Below are 25054 nucleotides of genomic sequence, written 5' to 3'. Positions count from 1 at the left end.
TTAAAATAACTTATCCAAAAAAAAAGCTCATAGCACCCAGTGTGAATCTTACAAAATTTTACAAACCAGATAGCTCGGAGCATGTTACGCATTTCAAAATTTAACAAGCAGCCTAACTCTAAAGACGTTATTAATTCCCTCAAGAAATTCAGACATCCCAAATAACCAAGCGAGGTAGCGTTGAAACATACACGTAATCAATATTACCAACCGAACATGGAAGCATTTTTCCAACCGGAACATTTATCTCAGGTAAAATTCACAGTTGCGTGCTATACAAACCCTACTATCATGACGACAGTATGCTTGTGACCAAAGCACTGCCTCTAACAGGCAAGAAATGCAACTTAGTCCAATGTAAACAGCTTTTTCAAGCCAAATATGTATATTTCGCATTCTTCTAGGGCTTAGGTGTCAGCTAAGATACAGTACAAAAATTGATTAATAAAGCCCCAAACCGTCTGTGTAAATAATTACTCTCACGTTTGCATCCATCAACAGCAGCACTGCCAGGGAAAAAAATTTTGAGCTGCACTTGAATAATAAAAACGTTACAGTGCAGTGCCATTAACTACATTAACAGAGTAACACAGTAGCTGCAAAGGCAGCCTGCGCTTTGTGCCAATGAAAAATTGCAAAGGAAAGCACGACTTCACTTTTGCAATTGACATGCCGCTTGCATCTACCAATCATTTGAACCACGACATATCTTTCCGAATAGGCTTCAACGTCTAACAATAATTTAAAACCCCAAGTAGAGTGACCACATCAAGTCTTGCAACAGAGCTTTCAACTTAAATGACATCAGACCACTGTTAAATGGCCAAGAACTCTCTGCAAAAGTCCCAAGAACTCTCCAAAGTCGCATAAGTTTCAGGAGATTAAGATGAAATATACGCCGAGGAGGATGACCACATCTTGATGTGACAACGCAGGCGGAAAATCCATGACGTGTTTCTTGCAGACAATATTTACGCTGCCATTTTCTTCTCTCAAAATAACTGGACCTCGAGAATAACTGGACCACGTCATGTACCTTTAAGGAAGGGAGAAGAAAATTTTGTTAGACGATGGCTTTAAATGAGTGAGTTGCTTAGGATACCCCTTTTATAGCACAGTAATCGATTGAAATATCAGCGATTTCTTGGTTTCTTTTCTGGGAATGCTGCTAACAATGTACAAAAAATATTAGCACAGACTGTCAATGGCCGTTCTCTAATTCTGGAAAGCAACCGCACTGGGCGTGGCCGTGGTGACGTATTATCACAGCAGCAACTCTCAATGTGAAAGCAAAATGTTGGAAAACTTGAATGCAAAATAATAGTTTTTTTGTCCACATGTTGCAGCATCCGAAACAGGCTGAATGTGAAGGTATTTCCCAATATTGGAGTTCACGATTTATTTTTAACAGTAAGATTTTGCTACAAAAAAAACTACCACAAATTCAGTCCCGCAAAAATAAAATGCCAGCTTCAATAAACACTACCATAAATTGAGTCCCACAAAAATGAAACGCCAACTTACCCAACTAAAATTAAGATGCAGGCGTTCCTGGCAGGACCTCCTCGGAGTGCATTTCCAGGAAAGTTTTGCCAACGTGTTCCCTAAAGCTCTTACTGTCGTTTTCACCTACAGGTCAAGTTGTCACTGAAATGGTGTTCCGAAGCCATTACGTATATTGCAACTACCTAAAAAGGGACCATCAAAGTTCCAGAACTGGGAGTGCGTACTCACTTGTAGAATGCAATGATTTCATCCCGTACAACGGCTTTCATGTGTTTCCTTTTTGTAAACACACGCCTTCAAGAACGGTGAACACACGCCTTCAATAACCAGGAAAATAGCAGTATGCATTCCTTGTTCCATTGTTTCAAGTCCCAGTCCGCCCTATTTCCTAGAAAATAAAAACAGTATAAAAATATCGAAGCATAAATTTACGCTTCCCTCTAAGAAGGGAGTACTACAAGATCTCGTACAATGCCTGATTAGTTGTGCTAAAATTTATTTTGCAGCACGAGCCCTGGTAACGTTTTCAGGCGAAACATAAAAATATTTGAACATTTTTAGGCTCACCTGTCATTGCTCCATGCGGTGTGGTGAACGCCTGTATAATACGCAACACTCAAGGGGCACTCTTTCGTGGCTTTATGACTTCCACAATGCATTCATAATCTGCCACACTTGTCACGACGACGCCTCGGCGTGCCGAAGATGTCTTCAGCCACAGTGAATGACGCAGCCATGATTTCAGAGGTATATGTAAGGAATGGAAATAATTCGTTTTAATTTCTGTTCTTCAGACAAAGGAAAACAATTGTCGCAAACTACCAGTGTAGAGACAAATGTCTTCACAGTCAGCCATCTGGACAGGTTATACAGATGGAATACAGGATGTAGCAATCTGCTTTCGCAGTATATTTTCTAAGTTCAAGGAAGCACAGAAATGGGTTAATGTTGGGTGCACATAGTGATGCAAGAACTTATCACCTGAGCGTTGTCGGAAATTATTTCGACTCTCGGGTTACCACCGACATTGACGGCATAAAAATGCAAGAGTGGCTTATTTCTAACGCGGTTCGTGAAGTAGCAACCACTAATTATGGTTATTGGATAATTATCCTGAAGTCTCAAGTTACCACTGGCATTAACAGCATAGAAACGGCAACACACTTTCTATATACCCGCTGCGTGTTTCCACATTTCTTCCCCTCTACAAAAGAAACGTTTGTTACTGCGGTACTGTTAAGACAACAACTGTCCCCTTCCATTTCTTTACACTTCAGGCAATGTTATTTAAAATAGATCATCTCAATTGGTCAAAGGAATTGGAAGAAACATGGATCATAAACATGAAACATGGAATCATGAACAGATAAACGTAAGATGACGCCTTGAAAACACATCAACACAACTCGAAATAGCGTCTACCTTGCGCGCAACGGGAAAGCTCGAAGACTCCCGGTCTGGTAAGCACAGTAAATACACTCTACTCAGCAGACTAACACAACGCCGCAATTACCCCGCAAGTTTTAAAAATACCAATAAATCTAAGGACGGACGCTCCGACAAACTTGCTTGGAAGTTGTACACGTGTGCACGCGCGATTATCGCGAGCGACTAACCCGAGAAGATTCGCTACCGCAGAGATACACAGCAACCGTCAGTATACAACTAAGCAAAGCCACACAGTAAGGGAAAATCCATTCATGAAACGCGCAAACCAGCAACTTCCTTATAGCAATGGCTAACGTAGGCAGTCAGAAATGCCCAGCCGACTCTGACCCACGAACACGGAAGTTTTGGTAAATTACGGCTGCAAACGTTTCTCCAACACAAAATGTTACACGCCGCGACCACAAGGATGTACGACACACGAATAACGGGCAGAGAAGCGGTATGTTTATCGGACGCAGTTAACAAGGATGTCACAGAACAACAACCGTTACCAGCACATAAATAAGCAGCACTGACCTTTTTTGCGCCTCCTGGCAAAACTCCACTTCGTCGAACAGGAAATACAGCCCGGGGATATGAAAAAATTCCCAGTTGCACGCCGAAATCAACCCATTCAAACTGCTAACGGGACGGCGGTAACGGCGTAACGGTTCTCGCCAGCGTGACCGAGAATTTCTTTAGTAAATATCAGGCGCATCGCGCGAGCAATTGAGAAACCCGCTTGGGAATGCCACTGGTGGCGCTGCATGCGGAAGACCATAAAATTAGCAGAGGGAATTCTGGAAGATGGGAGCGCTGCTGTCGTTTAAAGTGTTGACGCAGTCCCGATTTTCATCCGTCGTCGTCGTACCCGTTGCAGCCTCACTGTGCCGTGAATCAACGCAAAATAGCTCTGCCGTGCTGCTGCTGACGCATGCGCATGGAATGCGCTACTGGTGTGGCGGTCTTTTCCTCATGGCTTTGGCAAACTTTCGTTCTCGCGGAGGCACACGTGATGGCTTTTATTTGATTAGGAAAACGGGCATATGCGTCTAAGCGGACGTTTACGCCCGCTGAGGCCGAAACAAAGCTCAGATAATAGCCGTGTTAGCGCGTTAGTACTGGCTAAAGTTGTTTCTCGCGGAGGGCCGTGAAAGCGTGCGATATCCGAGCTTAACTTTGGATGACAATTTCTGCGTTACTGTTTACAATGAACGCAAAATGGCGTGGCTTTATTTACTGTTTTTCTTGACAACGAGCCTTTCCGTAGTCAATAAAATATACTGCGACGCTCTTAGATACCCACATTATATAAAGCTACTTACAGCTAATTAGCGAGTATTAATACATCGGCCCGTTTCCCAGCCCTTTTCCCTCCTGAACACCAATACTACAGGAAAACAGCAACTGGGGAAGCAGCTGGAGAAGGCGGGTCATTCAATGAACTTCAATTACTATAACAAGACACAACAGCAAATTAACTCTGCGCATTTTTGCCGTTACTGCACAGCATAATTAGGAATTACAATGTCATTTCAGCATTAATACATACAACATAATGCAGGTATCACGTGGTATATTTAGTTGTCCAAGTTAAGTTCCGTTCACCCAATCAACCGCTCCCTGCAAAGGGGCTTTTGTTTTTGCTTGTGGAAATTAAAAGAGACTCACCTGTTAGCATTCCTATCGGACTTACTACGTCATGACCAACGGACTTAAAAACCATCGTGCACCAATATGAATAGTTTTACAAATACATAGCGATATTCACAACTGCCTAGTTTGCTTATTTTAGATATATGTCGCTTCTCTAATGAAACAAAGAAATAAAACTCTCCCATGGTAGACCGCTAGCGCCTTCCAGTGAAGACTGGATAAACCAAAATGCGTTTCTTGTTTTTTTTTTAATCTCTGCAAAGAAATGATATACAGCAGACTCCAGTTAAGACGAACCCGATGGTACCGTAAAAATGTATTCGTATTATCCGAAATTCGTCTTAAGCGGAGGTGTATTGCATTGTGGACGTTACAAGAGAAAAATGTTGGGGTTCTTAATCAGTGTTCGTTTTAACCAAGTTCGTCTTAACGAGGGTCTACTGTATTTCTAGAAGAAGCAAACCGGGTCGTTAGTGTCATTTCTGTGAATTTGTAAAACTTCTTGAATCGGTACATGGTGCTTTTGAATTAGTAAGTCTCATAAATTTGCGTCATGAATTAGTGAGTCCCATATGAATTGGATCAGGTGAGTCACCCGTAATAGCATGCAGGAGACGAAAAATGCTAACGAACATCCAAGCATATATAACTGCATGCGTGACATGCTGCGTGCAGTGTGAAATGCGGCACAGTCGGTTAACACTATGTATGTATAGCATCAGGGCATAAATAACGTGGACTAAGTACCTATTTTACAGCAGATTGTAGCCATTTATACGTTCCTGTAAAGCACTTAAAATTGTGCACGTACTACAACACAGCGAGCTGATGGCTGAGCATTGAGCAAAAAACAATGTTTCTGCGACGCTTTGTGAACCAAATGCAGAACATGCAATAGTCTCAACAACTATATATATTTCTTTATGAGGTATCCACAAAAGCCCAATGAATTATTCAGCACTACCGCGGCTCTGTCCCAAACGCAGAAGGAGAACCTGAGGACATCTGGTCCTTCTCAAATTCAAGTCATTGGTGATTTCAGACGTACTGCGCGTCTTCAATTAGCAAAAGACGATATTCACTAAAGTGGTTTGAGCGCCGCAGACAACCTGAGAGGGGTTCGTGGAATTTCTATTTTCGCTATGATACCCTTTTCTCGCACCTTTGATGCTTTGTACGGTGTTGTTATAGCAATGGACATATTTTTTTCTGTCAAATAACGTCACTAAAATACGTCTTAGCCGTCTTATATAAGTAAACTGCTTTAATACAGTTCCATAAATATCGACGAAGTTTATTAAATTTTATGTGGTGCATGCGTGTGTGCGTGTGTGCGTGCGTGACTGTGTGTATGTGTGGGTGCGCGGGTGTGCGTTGGTGTCTGTATCTATGTCTGTGGGCGTGTGCGTGCAAGTGCTTGTGCGTGCGCTTGTGCGCCAAAGCGCGTCAAATATATATGTGGTTCATTGTTCCAGTTAATGCACGATTCAGTGCATACTTCACTGCAGCGCACAAGTTATGTGGAACAAGACACGAGCAAAAAATATACAAAAGCACTGTCCAAAATTTTTACTGGGACATAAGTGGAACAGTAACTGGAACGGCCGACAGCGCATCCCCTCATTTATTCGGTTCCACATAATAACCACAAACCTAAAGAAAACAAATGCACAGTTCCAGATAAGATCCACTTATATCTCTCGTTCCAGTTATTCTTCGTTTAGATCCAGATAAAAATATGTGGATCGCCCCGTTTAACTGGAACTTACATGGAACCAGATTAAGAGTGTACGAAGAAAAGTTTGAGAAATTCATCTCAGTGTGCATTAGGACGTAGGCGCATGTTGACACCCTGCTCAGCATTTTGGCGGCCCGTCTGATGACCTCCTGTCCTTGCAGCGGGCGCCGCCGACGTCGCCGCAGCTTGCCTCCCGGAGGGGGCCAGACGAGCCTCCCCGAGACTACACGGAGACCTCGTCCGCGTCCAGCAGCAGCATGTGGGAGCTGAACTCGGAGGAGCGGCGCTACTCAGTGCCGCCGTCCACGCTGTCCGAGCCGGCCACCGCCAGGACGTACAAGACCAGCGAAGATTTGCACGCGTGGAGCATCTACAGGTACGTTACACGCCAAGGCAAGCTGCCCTTCTCCTGCTCGGTTCGGAACCGCACTTTTACCCAGTGCTTTTAAAGGGGCTGTGAAGACAAACGGAAAGTTTACTTCATTAAAAAGGCTTCTCCGTCGTGGTAACGATGGCTTTATTTCATCAAACAAATGATAGAGATATTAAAGAACAGATGAGAAGCAGTGGAACTTACTAGCCATTTTCCGGCAACTTTTTTATGACGTCACAGAATCTTGCTTCGGCGATTGGTGGCCGCCGATCTGGCACATCGCTGAGACAAATGACTGAAGGATTGCGGGACCTCTAGTTCCGTTTGATCGCATCACTTTAACTATAGCGTGCAGTAAACAAACTATTAGAAATGTTTAGTGCTGTCCCATATGACGTCACTCCTGCCTGTGATCAAGTCACTGTAGCGCGATATTCGAACGTTTTTCAGCACTTCTTGCGCGTTTCTGCTTTAAAAAAACATCCTTCGTGGCTTGAATTAAGTTCTTTCAAAATAAGGAAACTTGTATTTGGCTTTTATGGACCCTTTAAAGGCAGTATACAATGGGCTGGGACCCTTTCGGCCGCGCTTAAAGAATGCGTCGTTGATAAGTGGCCGTGGCGAGCCAATGAAAATGGCTAATTCAGTGCAGTAATCTGAACGAGCTATCGCCTACAAAACTATCAAGGAGAATTCATTAAGTGCGTGATGGTTATGAACCAGAAGTGTAATCGAAGAATCAGGGAGCATTTGGTCAACACAGCCCTTCCAGATGGGCCACGCAAAGCATGAAAGCGCGCCTGTGGTTCGACACAGTTCTATTCATAATTTTGCATCCCACATAGGTGTTCCGATGGCCTACATTTTACTTCATCGGAGCTTGTCGGACTACATCGCATTTCTGGATACTGGTGCGCAACATATATATCGAAGATGTTATTACATCGAAAACTATTGCTGCGCTCCTATCGGCTAATTGAGATTTAAATCCATGGAACTTTCAGTATTTCCATGCACTGGCAAAGGAAGGGCGGATGGTTTTAAGAATGAGCAATGCAAAGCTAAAGACGATCTAAAAAGGGCACGGCGGAGCTCTTGTCATGTCGATTTTTTTAACCCCGGAGCTGTTTAAAAGAGTACTGACACGAAATTTTCGTGCTCTTTTTTCGCTGTCACGGGCGCCTTCCAGCACACTGAGCTTGAAATGGGAAATGAAATGGTCGATCGCAGTTTAACTACCGTAAAAACCCGCGTATAATACGAGGTTTTTTTCCAAATTTTACTATGTAAAATTTGTGCCTCGTATTATATGTGGATCCCAAAGTTTTCAGCCGAAAATTGCAACTTTCGGTTTCGGTTTCAGCGGAGGGTGGGCCATCTTGCGGTGGCGTTAGCTGGCTGCTGCTTCTCTCAGCCGGCGCCATTTTGACTGTTTTGACCACGCAAAGGATCGGCACGTTCACCGCAAGTCTATCGCGATGTCGGGTGCACGAAGGCAGTATTCGGTAGCAATTAAAAAAGAGTTATTTTATGTGCCGAGACCATCAGGAATTGCACCGCAGGACGGCAGTTCGGCGTCTCTGAAGGCAGCATTCGCGGGTGGAGAAAGCAACTGGTGCTTGACTGGATAAAGTCTGTGTGGTGTCGGTGGGCTGGAGCACTGTTGTGGGTTCCCGTCAGTGCTCGTGTTGGACGCCTTTCGCTGCCACCTGGCCGATTCCGTGAAGAAGTTGTTGCGCGAACCCCGCATCGAACTCATTGTCATTCCAGGAGGAATGACATCCCAGCTGCAACCGCTAGAAGTTTGCATCAACAAGCCTTTCAAAGACTCCATCAGGTCCTGCTACCAAGAGTGGATGAGGTCAGGAGACCCGTAAGTGACAGCTACCGATGGCTGACGCGGGCTTCTCCAGTGGTGCTTTGTGGCTGGATCGCGGATGCGTGGGCCAGCATCCCAGAGGAGCTCGTCAGTCGCTCTTTTAAGAAATGCGGCATCTCGAACGCCCTTGATGGTACTGAGGACCACTTTCTGTGGGAAGACATTTCCTACAAGGCGACTTCAGGAGACAGCGACAGCGAACATGACGATGACTACGATGACTAAACGGACGTCGGGAGACAGTGCCAGCGAAAACTGACAATGACTGAAGGGTAACTGCAGTGCAAATAAATGTGTTCTGTGCTCTTTACCTCGTATTATATGCGGATGAAAACTTTTTTTCTGATTTTGCTGTCCCCGAATTACACCTCGTATTATACGCGGGTCCGTATTATACGCGGGTTTTTACGGTAGTTGTTTACAGCTTCGTCTTTGCGCGGAAGTTTCTGTTTCGATGAAACCAACACCCAGGCGCCTGCCACGACAGGAGGGCGCACTTGACGCCACTGTTCCCGCTTCACCACGGCCTCGCGTCGACGCCGCCACCACCGTGGTCGCACGCGCTCGGGAAGCATTACGCCAGTCCTGAAACCGTGACGTGATGCACCAGGCAAAGGAGAGGGCGCCAACAGCATCCAGCACTTTGGCTACGTCACGGGAGCCCTGACGCCGGCGTCGAGAGCTGGCCTCGCAGCCCGGCTCAACTCTCCTTGGGGAAAGCGTGGCATGAAAAATTACCATCCCTCCCTAAAGAAAGCTAGCAGAAGCGCAAATGCTTCGTCAAATCCAAGGAAAGTGCGTCCAATCGGTCGTCAAAGCGACAAAGGCCCAAATCGCAAACGAACAATGACCTATGCGACGATTTTTGCGCACTAAATAAACGCATCTACGAACTATCTAAATGCATACCGAAACGTGGTTCATGAGATAAAATGTAAACTAATGCACTCCGTCCTCATGATCGATGCGTGGGTTGTCTTATGTTGAACCGTTCCTTTTTCGCGACTTTGAAGTAGTCTTTTGACACAATTGAACCCCTGTTTCACTCACACATCGCCTGGCCAGAGATCTTATCGGAGCTGTTCACTCGACCAAGCGGTCTCGGGAAATGCATTAGTTTTTTTGACAGAAGGTCCACTGGCCAAAGAAGCTCCACTGGCGCAAGAAGAGAGATATCGGTGCGCAGGCGGAGATAATCGTCGCGTAGCGCCTCGTGACTCCGCACTGAGCACATCGTCTAGACTCCCGCAGGACGTCAGTCGGCCGAAGAAGTATGTAACTACCGAGGAAGAAGAAGCGACGCGTGAACGCCGTCGTGTCGCTACTCGAGAAGATCTGAGACGGCTACGATCGCACCCCGAGTATCGCGCCGAGGCCGCCGCGCCTAAACGGCAGCGAAGATCGGAAGATCCTGAGTACCGCGCTCTTCGGCCCCCCACGCTGACAGCAGATCCCACGGGAAAGAAGCCAGGCCGACCCCCAGCTCTGCCGTTTCTCCATCCTTGCACCAGCAGTCCAAGCTGCACCATTTTTTGCTGCGTTTTCGTGTTGTTGATCCCAAGGAAACACCATGCACCATCTCACGTCGGCAGCATCTTTGGGACGCTTAGTATGAGTGGGCACGAGTTCCATGGGGGCTGACGCGAACTCTTACGGGTCCTAGATGACGTACGCCCGGTTCAAATTTCATTCGTAATCAAGCTCATACCAAGCATCTTATGTGATGCGAATGTTATTGGGAAATAAGACCACAGCTTGTGTTACAAAGGCTGTGAACCGGCTGATAGATTTGTGAATGCAATTAAAATGCACGACATGTGCAAAAAGGGTATGGTAACACAACGACCTCTATGTCCAGCCTACCTAGAACTGATTGGTCTCTGTGTTTTTGTATAATGTGAATGGAGTGCATGCTCTATGGAATGCGAGACGCATGCGAACTTCAAACTTTCCACCCAATCGCTTCTGCTCGGGCCTTTCAACATCAAGTGTTTGTGTAACGTGACGGTGAGTGCTGATGGCTGAAAAACTTGGTCTGCCAATAGGCCAGAACCTGGCGCCTGCTCCAAACGCACTCCGTCCCCTGCAGAGCCACCCTCTCCCCTCACACCCATCCTGCTTCTCGTCCTCACTCTGCCCACTCTGCGGTGCCCGTGACACTCAACTCGCGCTTACCTTTTTCCCCCACACCCACTGACTGGGAGCAGGCCTTGCGGAACTCGACCCTGGAGACTCAGACCATCCTCGTCTGCAGGTCGCGGAGGACCGCCTCCTCTTCCCCGAGCCGTGAATAAAAGTGATTCTCTCTCTCACCCTCGCCCCCCCCCCTCGCCCCTCCGCAGGCAGAACCTCAACTCGGACTTCACCGATTCGGCGCTAGGCACGTCGGAGAAGTCGCAGCCCCCGTTCGGGAACTTCCAGCTGCGGGAGTCCACGGTGCACACCATTCTGAACCACCCGAAGTACGGACCCAAGGAGCGCAGCTCTGAGCTTGGGGTCAACGTCAACACGTACCTGAGGTGAGAAAAACCTCTCGTGGGAAAGCACCACGTCGCTAGTGTACGCGACTGTGGAGTATACAAATTGAAGGTGGCATGTCTACTCTCCAGTGATCACACCTGTGTGCAAAGGAAATTGCTCCTCGAAGAGCTCGCAATCATGAAGAGTTAGTCAATATCAGAGTTTATAAAACTCCCCATAAACAGCATGTATAAAAATTGTTCTGCGGTTGGACCTCCTGCGCTGTGGCCAAACAGGGGCAAGCATGCGGCAAGTTGACTATCCTGTCATCTGGCATCAACCACAGTCACTCAAGTGATTGCGGCTGCTGCCGTAAGTCATTAAAAACATTGAAAAATAAGTGAACATTACATGATCTATTGATTGCTGACTTGAAAAGCAAGTTTCGTTTTATTAGATGGTGTTTTTATGTAGGGACGCAGCAAAGTTCATTTGTCGCCTAGGAACTGCGTCAATGCACTTGCCCCTCACCCTAAACGAACCACGGGTGCTCGCTCGAACGGCTCATATTTGAGCGGAGTTTTGCAACTAGTTGGTATTTAAGAACTCCGTCAATAATGACCATCACCCCAAACGTAATGCAAGTCAACCATGAGCGAGGCAAAAGGGTTTCCTCAATGGTCCTCTTTGTCTCCTCACTTCCCCACTAAAAAGGTTCGGCCTGCCGCGGGTGCTGCCTCCCCACCCGAGCTCATGCCTTGGCATCAGTGAGCGGCCGACGGGAGTCACCACGCAGCCGACGGGGCGGGAGAACTCCAGCGGCTACGACTCGAGCGACGACGACCACCACCACCAGGGCGGGCACGGAAGGCTGGCCCACGCGAACCGGGCCCGGAGTGACCCGGACTTCCGCAGCCACGACCTGGTCACCACGGAGCCATCGGGCGTGGCTTCGGCAATTGCTGCCTACGAACGACACCGCAAGCAGAACCACCGACTGAAGGCGAACAGCGAGGCAGACTTGATAGCCGGTGAAGAGGAGGACAAGCACTGGGACGTCATTCCAAGGCCGGCCACGGCCTCGACCACCGCTGCACCTCCGGGGTCCCTTCTGAAGGTTGGTTGCGTCAGTACCACTGTATACCCAGGGCCCGTCATTTGCTGCATCACCGCACGCACGTAAACACTGCGGGCTGGCAAAATCATGTGTTGACTGGTGGGCCAGCTGGTATTCTGACATTCTTCATGCACGACTTCCTTCATGCAGAGCCAGTCAACACTCGTAAACTTCATCGCTACTTAAGCGCCGTGTCCGCGTTCCTCCTTTGTGTCGTGTTGTCATACTCTGCGCATGAAGAATATCGTAAAGTTGAGAGTTCATTACCTGGTCTTTACCTCAATTCAACCTCCAGTTCGCCGCGTTAGTCTAGGTGAAGGCAAAGTGGCGTGGTCAACATTTTCGGCGAGCGTTCATGATGAAGTGACTGGAAGACTTGAACAAAATTTAGTTTTGTGGGGTTGTGGTGACAAGTGAGATTGGATGAGTCAAATTTTACACTAGCCGTTTTAACTCCACCCAAATTTTATCCTGCCATGGTCTAGCGTACTGTTGTGAACAAAAGTTTGGGGAAGTAGCATAATTTTAAGCAATGCTTTAGAGCTGCTAGCAGCACTCACCTATCTAGGAGGGACCAATTTCTGAGGCAATTTACGCACAAAATTGCTACCGCTGATGCGATGTCATGTTCCTTTGTGTACGTTTTTTGTTGTAGTCCCTGACAGCCTTCCATACGTTCGGTATTATAGTGAACAACCACCACGAGAAAATTTAGGCCTGGGCATTAAGATAGACAATGGTTTGCTGCCGAGGTGAAGATCGTGAATGTTCAACTTTTTTTTCTGGGTTTTTTGAGAAAAGAGTCACGTGTGGCAAGAGACAAAAACTGGACTGTGATGCTTGATATTTCAGCATTTCACCCTGGCGCCTGGTGGTAGGTTATAGTTCCTGAAGCCTTAATTATCTCGAATAAAATCGTGCCGATTTCGCTGCCTATGTCAGCCAAAGATTCACTTGTCTTCTTCATCGCGCCATGCACTTCAAGATAGGCTTTCCTAGAATATTACTGAGAAAAAACAAGGCGTTTTTCAACGTACTCTGCCCTGCACTCAATGTCGCCATTTTTTTGTTTGTAGCCCTTTGTTTGAAGGAGGGAACCTGGGGCTCTTGTTCGCTTCGTTTTCAGGCTTCGTTTTAAAATCCCTAATGTTTCTGCAAGTATGCTGGAGGCTGCCCCCAAGTAACCTCTGCTTAACTTTGAACACTTGTATTTCACTGAGGATTTCTCGTTCGAATACAAGGCGGAATGTCTTAAACTTGAGTCGTTCAAATTCTTCTTTCCATTAAGAAACTGAGCCCTTATGTCATCTTCTATTGTAGCAACATCTTGCCAGCTCAAATCAGACATAAAAAAAACAGAATTGTGGCAGTAGTCACAAACGAGCAAGAAAGAGCTTTTGAGAAGACGTGTAACTAACCTGTATTGATGGCAAGAGAATACACCAGCTCGCCAGCCCGATAACTAATCATGTTACCTCGTGGTGTAACTCAAAATGCTTTGGTACCGTTAATCCTTTCTGCTGCTGTACACTAAATGAATTTCGAGTAGCCCAGTAGCTCGGGATCCAGATGTTACAATGTCGTATGGGTTTATCTGTACGTTTTAATAAAATCAATCAATAAACAATCAATCAATGAATTAGCCAGCCAACCAACCAGGTAACTGCCAATCCCGCCATGTGACTTGCCCTTACCACTGTGAAGACACCAATTGTGGGCTCCTTGTTTCTTGTGGACGGATGACAACAATGACCGGCTCACTGAGGGACAGCCAGTGGCCTTGAACAAATGGCATTGTTTGTGTGCATAAATTCGCGGAATGTGGCAGAAACCTGGGTTGTTACTAGGTGCGCCTTTTGGTCAGCCCACAGAGCCACTAAAAAAAGATAACAAATATAGTGCCGATGCATGGTTATTCACGGCAACTTTATAAGGCAACATAGCTCGAATTAACACAAAAACCAAGAGTCTGGATCCAGATGTCACGGAAAGGACCGGCAACATATTCAACAACATAGTTAGCTAGGGGAGATTATGAGTAGGGCTGAAGCTAAGCTGGCGGAAGAGCCAAAAATTTTCGTAGCAGAAAAGGGGTTCGGTATGCACAGATTTGGCACTGTTCTAAGTCTGTGGGACATGCCTCGGTTTTGCAGTGGACATCAGCAAGCTGATCACCTTTATGACCACGATGAGAGCGGCTAAGGTACCCGAATGGTTGCTCATTACCTGTGCTCGCTTTTACAACCTAATTTATGCGCACGCGTAAGGAGCCTGTTTCTGCAACACATGGAACAAGATTTCAGATATGCATAAAAAACATTCGCAGACCCTAAGTTTCCACACAATGCTAACCCCTCCTCAGAAATAGCCAGGAATTCCGTAATATAACAAGTCATATAAACACTGCTTAAAGTTATTCCCGAAACAAGTAAGGTTGCTTGATTATTGCGGATTCTCGTTGTGCTCTTGTTTCCCCAGAAATATTCACATAGGGCCATTTGTGGCTTCTGAAGAGCCATTAGCTTGCTCTGGCACTTTTTTTTCATCATTTCTTCAAGATTGTAAAGCCTATGCAAAGACCAAATAGGTCGCAGCCGACTGCGTTCATCCGTAAAAAAAGCTAAGAAAATATTTTTCCAACAATAGCGACCTCCCGAGTTCAGCGCGATTTATCAAATTTAACACTGCAGTCAGCCGCGCAGTGCTTCATGAGTGCACGACTATAACCAAATCGTACTGTATGAAGAAGCGGACAGGGACAGGAAGACTAGATTAACTCAAACAAGTTGCTTTCAACTTACTTTTAAAAATAAAGGAACACAGCATGAATGCCAAAAGTCTAGAGGACAGATCCAGTTCATTAAATTTTGTCCGTCTAAAACTAAAACATGCATATACATGTAGCTACTTCAGGTTGAACATTCACATTCTCACATCGCATGCCAAGAGGAAGCTAGGTGCGACATGCTTGGTTTGCATGTACTATTCTTATTTCCTGCTTGTGCAATGTTTTTTAGCGGTGTCCTTCAGGCTGTACGAAGCGAACCCTTTGCACTTGTCTAACTCCTAGAGTGCCGTTCTCTGCAGGGTCCTGCTAGCAGGGCAGAGTCTCGCATGGCGGGAGACCGGCGCAGCGTGGCTGGCTCGCACATCTCCATGGGTTCAAGGGCGACGTCTAAGCAGGCTCTGGCCAGGTCTTCGCTGTTCCCAAGAGACTCGCTCTACTCCAGCCTCCCTGGCGGCGAGACGGACGTGTCACTCGTCAAGCATCCGCACCTCCAAGTGAGCGATAAACTTTGTATTCTTGGGCGTCATAGTCATGTAATATCCCAAGCGAACTTCGCAGCCGTATTTTTGGCAATGCAGTGTCCGACGGCGCTTCAGCTCAGCGCTGCAGCCATGGCTAAAGTGCCGTTCGACGACATTCGGATACCTAGAACTGGGCTAGCCCAAGAAAGAGTGTCTCTATCTCGAGCACTTGTGTCTAAAATAACCAAGCATGAAATAATACGAGGGGTTCAAGACTGAAGTAAAACTGCTCGCACATGCAGATTATATAGCTGATTTTTGTCGCAATCAAAAAAGCATAAGCGAAGCAGTAAGGTGGTGAAGTCCTTGTGCGAAAAGTCCGGGGCTTCAATTAACTGGGATAAATTTTCGTGGTTTTGGCTTAGTAGCTGGTGTTCAACAGTGGTGCCCCGTTTTCGAATGCGTATAATGGATCTCTTTGCCAACAAAATGTCTGGCAGTGTCTCTGGAGCTTAATCGAGATAACGCCGAGTGCTGGAGCAACGAGACGGCAACGTTGAAAGACAAGACAAGGAACTGGCAATGTCGCTATTTTTGTGTTTTCCCGTGCCGTCATCTGCAATGTATTATTGCCAGCCAAAGTGTGGGGCATGCTACAAGTTTTGTGTCTGTAACGTGCAAATGTTAAAAAAAGTGCACAGTGTATCAGCTGCTTTTATTTGGTCTTCTAGCTGGGAATGAACTAGTCGCTCTAATATATTTTGGTAAGCAAAGAAAGGGTGGCTTCGTCTTTGCAATTTTTTTTTGCGAAAAGCTGTCGGAAGATTTTCTTTGTTTCGGTCTCACAAAGATGCCTTTTTTGCGCATGGTAATTCAGGCGGGAATGGAAAACGTGCTACCTGACTTCGTTGTGTCCTCAAGCTCTGTTGTTTCAGTGGGGTAAAAGTATAGTAGCGAGAAGTGGCTCTATCATTTGAATTTCTGAAAGTACGGGTTTCTCTCGACTACCTGTGTAGTGTTTCTGGGAAGCGCCTGCACAAGGCGTTGTGAATGTTTGTTTCCCAGTGTCACTGTATAGGTCGTTGTGCGGTACAGGCACTGGGAGCGGCGTTTTAAGGAGAGTGAAAAGAATGCCGGTAAAACCGACAATGAAGTCCTTCTTCAAACTAGCCAGCGAAACGTTTCCCGTAAATACTTGGTTAGCCGAAAGAGGTTTTTTTTTTTTGTGTCGTGGACTTCAAACTGTAGTCTCTGCAAGAAAGCCGGAAACCTAATCACGCGCTCATCGCCTGCTGGATCCAGTGTTCTATTTGGAAATCTATCAGAGCACGTTAAAGAAGGACTTACCAATAACCCCGCCCGTAATTCGGTTTCTACACATGAAGAATGACGTTGGTGTAGCGTACAATTTGATCATGGTCCTCATTCTTCATGGCGAATGGAAAACACGAATGTCAGCCCGGAATGCGGACTTAAAGGCCCCTGCCTGTTAGGGAATACTTCACTGAAAGTGCACAGTATATTAAAGCGAAGCTTTCGGTGCTCACTGATGTTGTCCGGTGCGCAGAAAAAGGCACTGCAGAAAATTCAACTTTACACAAGCGTATCAAAAAAAAATGGTTCCCGTGCCCGGAGTCGAACCTGGGTCCTCGGCTTTATGAAGCCAACGTCTATCCAATTGCACCATTTCGACACTTCTTTTTCCTTTATTGCCTGCTTGGTGACAACACAACACGCACTGCTCAGTACACAAATTAGTAGCTCCAGCTATCTAGTGTGCAGCACATAAGCGTCCGCTACCGTGTCTTGGCGGCAACACCGGATTTGTAACCGACGAACGAAGAGAACATCGAAGACAGAAGGAAAACAGAGAAGGAATGTGTGGCGAACGTGTGAGCCAGAGGGCGGTATGACCAGGTGGCGCGAGACGCTGCCCAGCGGCGACGTGCTACAAGGTAACCGAGAGAACGAAGACGCCGCCGAATATGAGCCCGCAGGAAAGCGGATGAAGAACGTATGGCGAAGGTGTGAGAGCGAGGGCAGCATGTCGAGGCCCCGCCACGCTACGTAATGCGCGTACATTGCGCCTTCCGCGTCCTCCTCGTTGCGTGGCTCATCCGAACCACATGACGTTTGCGCAGCAGGTTCAAACACGATTTACAACTACATGCTCGGTGCCGGCTATGCGCTCCGAGATAGCGGCAGAGAGGGCGCACCGCCGTGCGTTCGCTGATCACGCGATCACTTTCCGAGACGCAGCAGCTATGCGACGACTGAAGTTCGCTTTGTACACAAGTTTCGTATTAGAGAGCATAGTAATTAATCGTCAGCCATTTTTTTCTTTATTCAAACCTTCCGATTCAGACGGAGCAGTTTGAATTTTAAAGCGAAGCTTTGTTCGCCTCACTGATGGCGACCCCGTCGGAAGGCCAACTTTCTCTGAAGATGATGATGATTGTGGGTGAAGTCAAAGATGGTGGAAACTCGATCCTTCGAACGGCGATGCCCGAAAAGTCCAAAATCCAAATGGTTGCACCCAAAACGCACTGCAGGATAACCAGCCTGCACAATGGGTTTCCGCTAAGGTACATCAAGCGCCTCATGAGAAAAAGAAATTTTCCCGTGGCCGCAATCGATTGTGGGTTCCTCGCGTTGAGAGTCCGACGTCTAGCCTATTGCGCCATTTCGACAAGGTCGAAGCAGTTGGGATTTTGGACTTCGACTTTGACTCAGATTGTAATGGAGAAAGCTTCGCGCTGAACCATCTGTCCCTTAAGAGAGAAACCCTGATTTTTTAAATGTATTGTGTAACTTAATTTCGTACCGCAGAAGACTGGCTACATTACTGGCATTAAATTCACACCTTAACTTCGAAAAGTTCTTCCACGCGTGTTTAAGGAGCTCAAAAGTAAAAAGTGCAGCGGAAAAAAAGGGTAAACATTTTCCTCGGATAATCAACGCACCCCACAGTATGCATCACTTATGGTGTTGAGAAAAAAAACCTCATTAAGTGGATAAATATGGTACACATAGCTCCAGTTCTGTGTGATATTGCCGCCGACAATGCGCTTGATTTGTTCTGCTATGTAGTTTTGCCATCGCCTGGCTGCGATCTTATCTTGTCTGTTAAGCGAAGCCCGGGTTTCCTTCTTCTTTTGTGTGCCGCGCGGGCAATCTTGCGGTCGCTCTCCAAGCCCGTGATTGTTTAACCTAAGACATTCTTGATATAAATCGACATTTCTTGTAACGATAGCACTGCAGATAAATTTCTGAAAAGAAAACGCCGCCACATTTTTCGCGCCTACGCTTGTCTGTGCACGTCACTTTGCTGACTGCATCTCGACGTTTGTGTATTAAGTTCTGTCCGGAACACAGGTTCACTCCAATAAACTTTACTCCCTCAAGAAGCCTGCATCTTTTTTGACCACGTGAGAATATTCCGCGGGTTGTGCTACTCCTTTTAAATTTGCGAAGGATCTGTGGCAGCTTCTTGCGTTTTTTATTAGAAACGGCACGTGTCATGGTGCTTTCAGCGTACAGTCAAAAGCCTGATGACCGTCAACACAAGAGCGCGCGCCGTTCCCTGCCTGCAGATCACTCTGGTGACAGCCGGGCGCATTCTCGCAGTTCGCACGTTTAGCGGACACACACCCTGGAAAAAAAGTGGTGACTCGCACGATTGCCTGCGCCTGTAGTTCTGTCGCGGTATATGGAAATTACAGCGCGTGAGGATAGAGCACAGTCGGGCAGGCCTGGGTTATAACCTGTCGCTAAAACCGCTCTGGATGTACTGAGCGGCACGCGCTCCCGTGTTTTCAGTTATAAAGCTTTTGACTGTAGAGTGCGTTTCATTCCTGTGCTTGGAGGAGGTGGCCAGACGAGTTCTTGCACCCGATATTCGCGCTCAACGCAGGTGCGAGACCTGACGTTTGAGCTGGACCGGTCTAGCCTGGGCCAGCGGCTGTGTGGAGGTCCACGAACCAAGCTTTTGCTGCTGGAGGGCCTCTCCTTCGAAGTGAGGGGAGGCGAGATTCTGGCCATCATTGCCACGTCGGGTAAGCCATCTGTCCTTGAAACAGGGGCCATCTCAACAGTGTCTTAGCAATGCGTGCTATGCACTATAAAATTTACCCAGCCTTCTGCCCTGGGGTTATTTTGTTCGCAAGTCATTTTAACATTTTTTTACAGAAGGTGCATTAATTGAAACAAACGTGGGCCTCGGTAGAACTTTCTAGGCGAATTTTCGTGTGATCATGCACTGAAGTGTAACAATAACATTTAAATGTGTCGCGAACCAAAGAACAACCTATCCTCTGAGGTGGAGTGCTTGGAATTATCCTAACCCACCAGGGTTTCAATAATGTGCTCCGTAATTGGGCCAAACATGAGGAACTTTTTTCCTTCTGGAGCCATTAATAAGAATGCTCTTGCAGCCACAAATTAAGCCCGATAACTGATGCCGACAGCCTCAACCATTCGGCTGTTTCGATACACAAGTTATTGCTTAGAAGAGATACAGTTTAGGCTAGGTGGTAGTTCATTCCTCTATTGACGCGTGATTTTACAGGGCGCAAAACGAATACGGGACTTGAAACAAGCTAGACAAATCCGCTCTTGCTGCTCTCGTATTCCTATCCGCGCTTCCTGTCGTACAGGGGTACACGTCAGAATAAGCGCCCTGATGTGGGTGACAGTGGCACAGTATCTGTAATGAAGGCTGTAGAAAGAAATGACGGGGCGCTCTTATACGTAGGTGAGAAGAACACGAGTCTGCGCTGGTTGGTACATGTATTGCTACCTTTCTGGACCAATGCAGGTTTGATAGGACGATGCAACCGAAAACAATTATAATCCTGAAGCAAAACGATGAATTTCTCAGCATGCAGCTCAGTTGCGGTGAAGCTGCACAGTTTCTACAATGAAATGTCCCTAGGTATTTTTCGTCCCTTGGTAGGTCTTACAGGTGGTGTACAAAAAACTAGCAGTGTGAAATGGACTCATCGTTAGTGACATATGTTAATCCGTACGTGGCGCTAGAGGCAAAAATGTAGAGGACGGTTTCCAAAGAGAGAACTATGTGAAGTAATTCCTTAGTATTCTTCGGACTGAAATGTAGGTGTTTCGGTTTACAACAAGCTGTGTAATATTTTTCTAGCCCTACTTCTGGCGTGGTGTAAATGCAAATAACATAATATTTTTTTCATTCAGCACAAGATCTGTAATTTCAACAGGGTTGCTCGTAGGTTGCTTCCATAGCTCGTACTGTAAAGTACCTGTATTTATTCATGTGATCTTTATCTTTTCAGCCGTAGGCTGAGTTGTATACACAGACCTGTATTTGCTGGCAGTGAACAAAGCCATTTTGGCTTCAATATAACGCTGCTGACCCAATACATTTATCGCACAGGAAGGAGGGTAGGTGGCTTCCCCCCTTAGCATTAAGTAGTACTTAGAGACGTTACAAAGGCGGCCACTTGGCCGCTGCCTAAGTGGGTCCTATGAGTGGAGGATCCTAGTTTATAATTTCGGTGCCATGTTTGCTCATCACAGTGCAAGGAAGAGCGTCAAATGTGTCAGCTTGCCGGACTAGCCATGGCTTTTGAGAGGAATATGTATCGTTTCTGAAGCCCCCAAAGTCTCCCTGGGTGCGAGAACTTACCAAATGGTGGATAGAGGACAGAACCCATCTCCGATGGCTGTCAATGAGGTGCTGTTGGGGCACTTCATGTTGTGTGAGGGTTTGGGTTGTCAGCCTCGATTTAGTTCGCGCAGCCTCCTCTCCTTCCACCTCTGCTTCTAAAATGCAAGGCTGCGAGCTAAGTAACGGATGGGTACAAGCTACTCGGTGCTCTGCGATCAGCAACACCTAAGCGAACAAACACTGTAGAGTCCTTCGGGAGCGAGCGGAGCCTTTACTGTGGCCTGCTTTCGCCCTCGCCTGGGAGCAGAGCAAGAAGGTTCGGCCCTTCTGGACATCCTGGCCAACCGGCAGCCCAAGTGGGGCAGCCGGCTGCGCGGAGACATCCTGTTCAACGGCCTCTTCATGCCCCCCGCGAGGCTGGAGCACTGCGTCGCCTACGTGGCCCGGCAGTGGCAGCTGTGGCCGGACATGAGCGTGCGCCAGTGGATGCTCTTCGCCTCGCTGCTCCAGGAGCCGGGAGGCCCCGCCAGGGACACCAAGGCCAGGGTGAGGCTTCCTCCGGGAGTCGTCGGGAGAGCCGTTTTGGCACAGGGAGACACTGCAGGCTAACTCTGCGCGGTGACGTTACTGACACCCTCACTTGGAATCGTATAGAGAAAGGGGCCGAGCTTCGACACAGTGGACTCTTAACTAGGGTGGCCATGACCACCCTCCCAAGAAATTGTTAATGGCATTACAAGCACCGCACAAAAATGCGTTGCGTGTACGGCCAGGTTGCAACAAAACTAGCGCACAAATTTTCTGATGTCAAGTGAGGCACTGATAACAAATTGTTGGTAACGGTAAATTTCCGGTCGGTAATTGCGGGAAACGTATGCGATACCAGCCAGTTACGATCGCAAATGAGGCTCGCGCAATTCACATCATACCACCCGTTACCTCAATCCAATTCAATTATATCCAAACGAGTCAAACTCGTACTCCAGCCAGAGGTGCGTTTAAGTTTCTGCCGGGTCCACGGCGACTGGCGCCGTAAAGTAATCACCTCGAACTCTCGGCATGCTGAAAACTACCTGCTTCCATAGCACAGCAGAGAGCGTTGTCGCTCAACAAGCAACAGGACCATGATTTTAAACGTGCCAGCGGTGGCAGAGATCGTTTCTGGGCCTGTAGAGCTCTGAATGACACTGAAGAGAGCCAGAAAGTTGCTTCAAACGAAAGTCTGACCTTTCTAGAGCCACTTTAGCGTTGATTCGCTACTTAAACATGCATTAATTGCTCAGAAATCGCTAATCACACAACTCATCTCTCTTTTTCATTTCCCTTGCATGCGGTGATTCCATAACGCGAACAGTGTTATTGCTACGATAAGCCGAAAGCACGCGAGGCAGCCGTGACGTACAGTGGTATGGAAGAGACCAAATGCAGCGCTGCCACGTACCAAATGGTTTCGTCAGTTTCGGTAGAATGAGTCGTCCTTTCCCGAACTCCCACGTCCTTCGCTGCTCCGCGCCACTACGTAAATTGTTTCATCGTGGGACCCGGGACCAGTATAACGCTTTGTCGAAGAAAAGCATACTGTGCTCTTTAAGCTGCGTGATTGTTGGCGGCGAACCGGCCGCTCGGGCGCAGACCCCGCGGCCCCCGCACGCCTCCTCGAATAGGACTACTGCCGCAAGTGTGGACGACTGGCACCATCCAGCCGCAGCCAGGAAAGACATTGCATTGCGTCGGCCAGACGCCGCGTACTCTGAAGAATCTGGCTTTAGTCAAAATAACCGCTCGCTATTTTTATCGCAGCAAGAGCACCCACCGTGTTATAAAAACAGTGGCTATGCCCCCAGTACTGTACGGAGTTAGCACATTTATCTCGCTTACTATTGCTCCAGGTATTGCACTGAAGCCGAAACAAACTTGTTGGCGTGTAGCGTCGCCGCATGATCTATCGTCTGTGCCCCATGATATTTTTCTAGCTTTTTAGTGCGCAGCAGTTTGGCGCCCTGTACATCGGTTTGGCGGCGGCGACAGCGATGCCCGCGTAACTGAGGGAGCGAACAAGACACCGAAGGCAGAAGGCAAAAGGAAAACGAAGAAGCAGCTGCTAGCGAAAGTGTAAGGGGGAGGGCGGCACGCCGCCTTGCCATGGCGTCATCTCCCACCACCCCGCCACGGCTCAGCATTTTTAACGGCCTCCCCCTCACATTTTCGCCAGCTGCGCCTCCTCAGTTCATGGCTCATCCGAACCACGTGACATTTGCGCGGGAGGTTCAAACACAATTTGCAACTGCACGCTCGGCAGCGGTGACGCGCTGCGAGATAACGGCTGCGCAGTAGCGCGCTGCCATGCGCGCAGCAGCTATGCGCCGGTAGCGAGAAGACTGCAGTTCACGCTGTGCACAAATTTCGCATCACGCAGTATAGTAATCGTCAGCTGCTTTTTTTCTTCGACGTTTAGACTTTACACAAGAAAACAAAATTTTAGTCGTTTTTATGAATCTCCGAAGGCGTTTTCTTAAAAAAATATTTGTCATGCAATTTTAACCACTTCCGGTGTAAAGTTGCGCGGTATAGCCAGCGGCGGCAACACCTGTCTTCACATTTTGTCTATCTTTTACCTTATTTGAGAAAATTTACGAGTAAGAGGGGTATATTTGTGTCTTCGGTGAGCTAATCTATCGATCTAGAGCAGGGGTCGGCAACCTTTCGAGGTGGAGGGCCGAGTTGCATGAAGCCGACACGGCAAGCGCCGGCCGGCAAATGGAGGCGGAGTGGGGGAGGGAGGGGGCTTTTTTGGAGCTAGTGCAAAGAAGGGAAGTGACGGCGTCATCTGGCTGAGGGTGGAGATGGGGGGCAACTGAAAGCGATCTTGCTTTGTTCCTGTCTCACCTGATTTCACGTTAAGCTCTCATTCACACATTCCTTTTTTTTTCAACCCGTCACGTCACCGCCACGTCACCGTCTTCAGTCATGGGCGGCGGTTGCTCGGGTGATTTCCCGCCGAAAACGGTGCGACGGTGACGGGAAGCCGAGCTCTACGTTTCCGTTCCGTCAACGCGACGGGACCACGCCCGTGGTAAACCAGCAAATCAGAAAACAAATTTTTACGGCTAAATTTAGCGAAAAGTGAGCACACGTAAACATCCAAGCCATTTTCCTTACTTTTCAGATTAAGCACGCTCAATTCTAGGCTAAACTGATCACTAGGCAGATGACCCTGTACTCTGACGGAGAGCTCCAGTACGAACGTTGCTCCGTTTACGTCTCCGTCGCGGTTTTTCGATGTGACGGTGCCGTGACGGAGAAGGTGACGGCTGTGTGAATGAGGGCTAATACTGCCATGCCAGCCTTCAAATACATAGGAAGTGACAAAGTAAGGGGGTTCGGAGGTCATAGCGGGCGGGGCTGCATAATACTTTCCCGAGGGCTGCATGCGGCCCGTGGGCCGCACGTGGCTGACCCCTCATCTGCAAGCAACGTGTATTTTGCCTTCAGCGTCTCTTTTGGGACGGTTCGACAGCGACAAATGCAACTTTGAAGGAAACTACATTTGTTGGCCTGAGTAGCGTATTTAACCAATTCAAACACTCTTAACAGTTTTCTATAGCTTACAGTAAAATAACTTCACATCACAAATTTGACACTTCTGCGCGGTATTTTAGAAAAACCATTTTAATGAAACTAGTGGCAGTAACTGAGCCAGTTTCATTTTTTAATACCAGCATGCATTGTCGCCAAGGAGCTAGTGACACGGGTTTGGTGAAGAGAGAGTTCAAGAAGAAAATGATTTGATTGATTGATTGATTGATTGTGGGGGTTTAACGCGCCGACGCAACGCAGGCGATGAGGCGCGCCGTAGTGGAGGGCTCCGGATTAATTTTGACCACCTGGGGATCTTTAACGTGCGCCGAAATCTCGTACACACGGGCGTTTTTGCTTTTCGCCTCCATCAGAAAAGCGGCCGCCGCGGCCGGGAATCGAACCCGCGGCCCCGTGCTCAGCAGCGCAAC

At 47.5% G+C, this 25054-nt stretch overlaps 1 protein-coding gene and 1 long non-coding RNA gene across 4 annotated transcripts in view; one reads left to right on the top strand and one right to left on the bottom strand.

The window, feature by feature from the left end:
- The window catches only part of LOC144162421 (ATP-binding cassette sub-family G member 8), a 399408-nt gene that overhangs the window by 339201 nt on the left and 35153 nt on the right, over nucleotides 1-25054 (top strand). For all 3 annotated transcript variants that reach the window (XM_077692940.1, XM_077692942.1, XM_077692941.1), the window contains 6 exons: nucleotides 6490-6704; nucleotides 10923-11099; nucleotides 11755-12157; nucleotides 15245-15439; nucleotides 19320-19461; nucleotides 21355-21593. In XM_077692940.1, coding sequence (XP_077549066.1) covers nucleotides 6490-6704; nucleotides 10923-11099; nucleotides 11755-12157; nucleotides 15245-15439; nucleotides 19320-19461; nucleotides 21355-21593 — 1371 coding nt within the window. The remainder of the gene's footprint in view (nucleotides 1-6489; nucleotides 6705-10922; nucleotides 11100-11754; nucleotides 12158-15244; nucleotides 15440-19319; nucleotides 19462-21354; nucleotides 21594-25054) is intronic.
- LOC144162423 (uncharacterized) lies at nucleotides 1801-3676 on the bottom strand. Its single transcript, XR_013320672.1, has 3 exons — nucleotides 3472-3676; nucleotides 2074-2215; nucleotides 1801-1894 (listed from the first exon to the last, which is right to left on the bottom strand). It is a non-coding gene; the product is annotated as an uncharacterized LOC144162423 (long non-coding RNA).

Source organism: Haemaphysalis longicornis, unplaced genomic scaffold (genome assembly GCF_048455015.1).
Source record: "Haemaphysalis longicornis isolate Haplotype H1 unplaced genomic scaffold, Haemaphysalis longicornis Haplotype H1 scaffold_12, whole genome shotgun sequence".
NCBI lineage: Eukaryota > Metazoa > Arthropoda > Arachnida > Ixodida > Ixodidae > Haemaphysalis > Haemaphysalis longicornis.
This window is presented reverse-complemented; position numbering and strand designations above follow the sequence as displayed.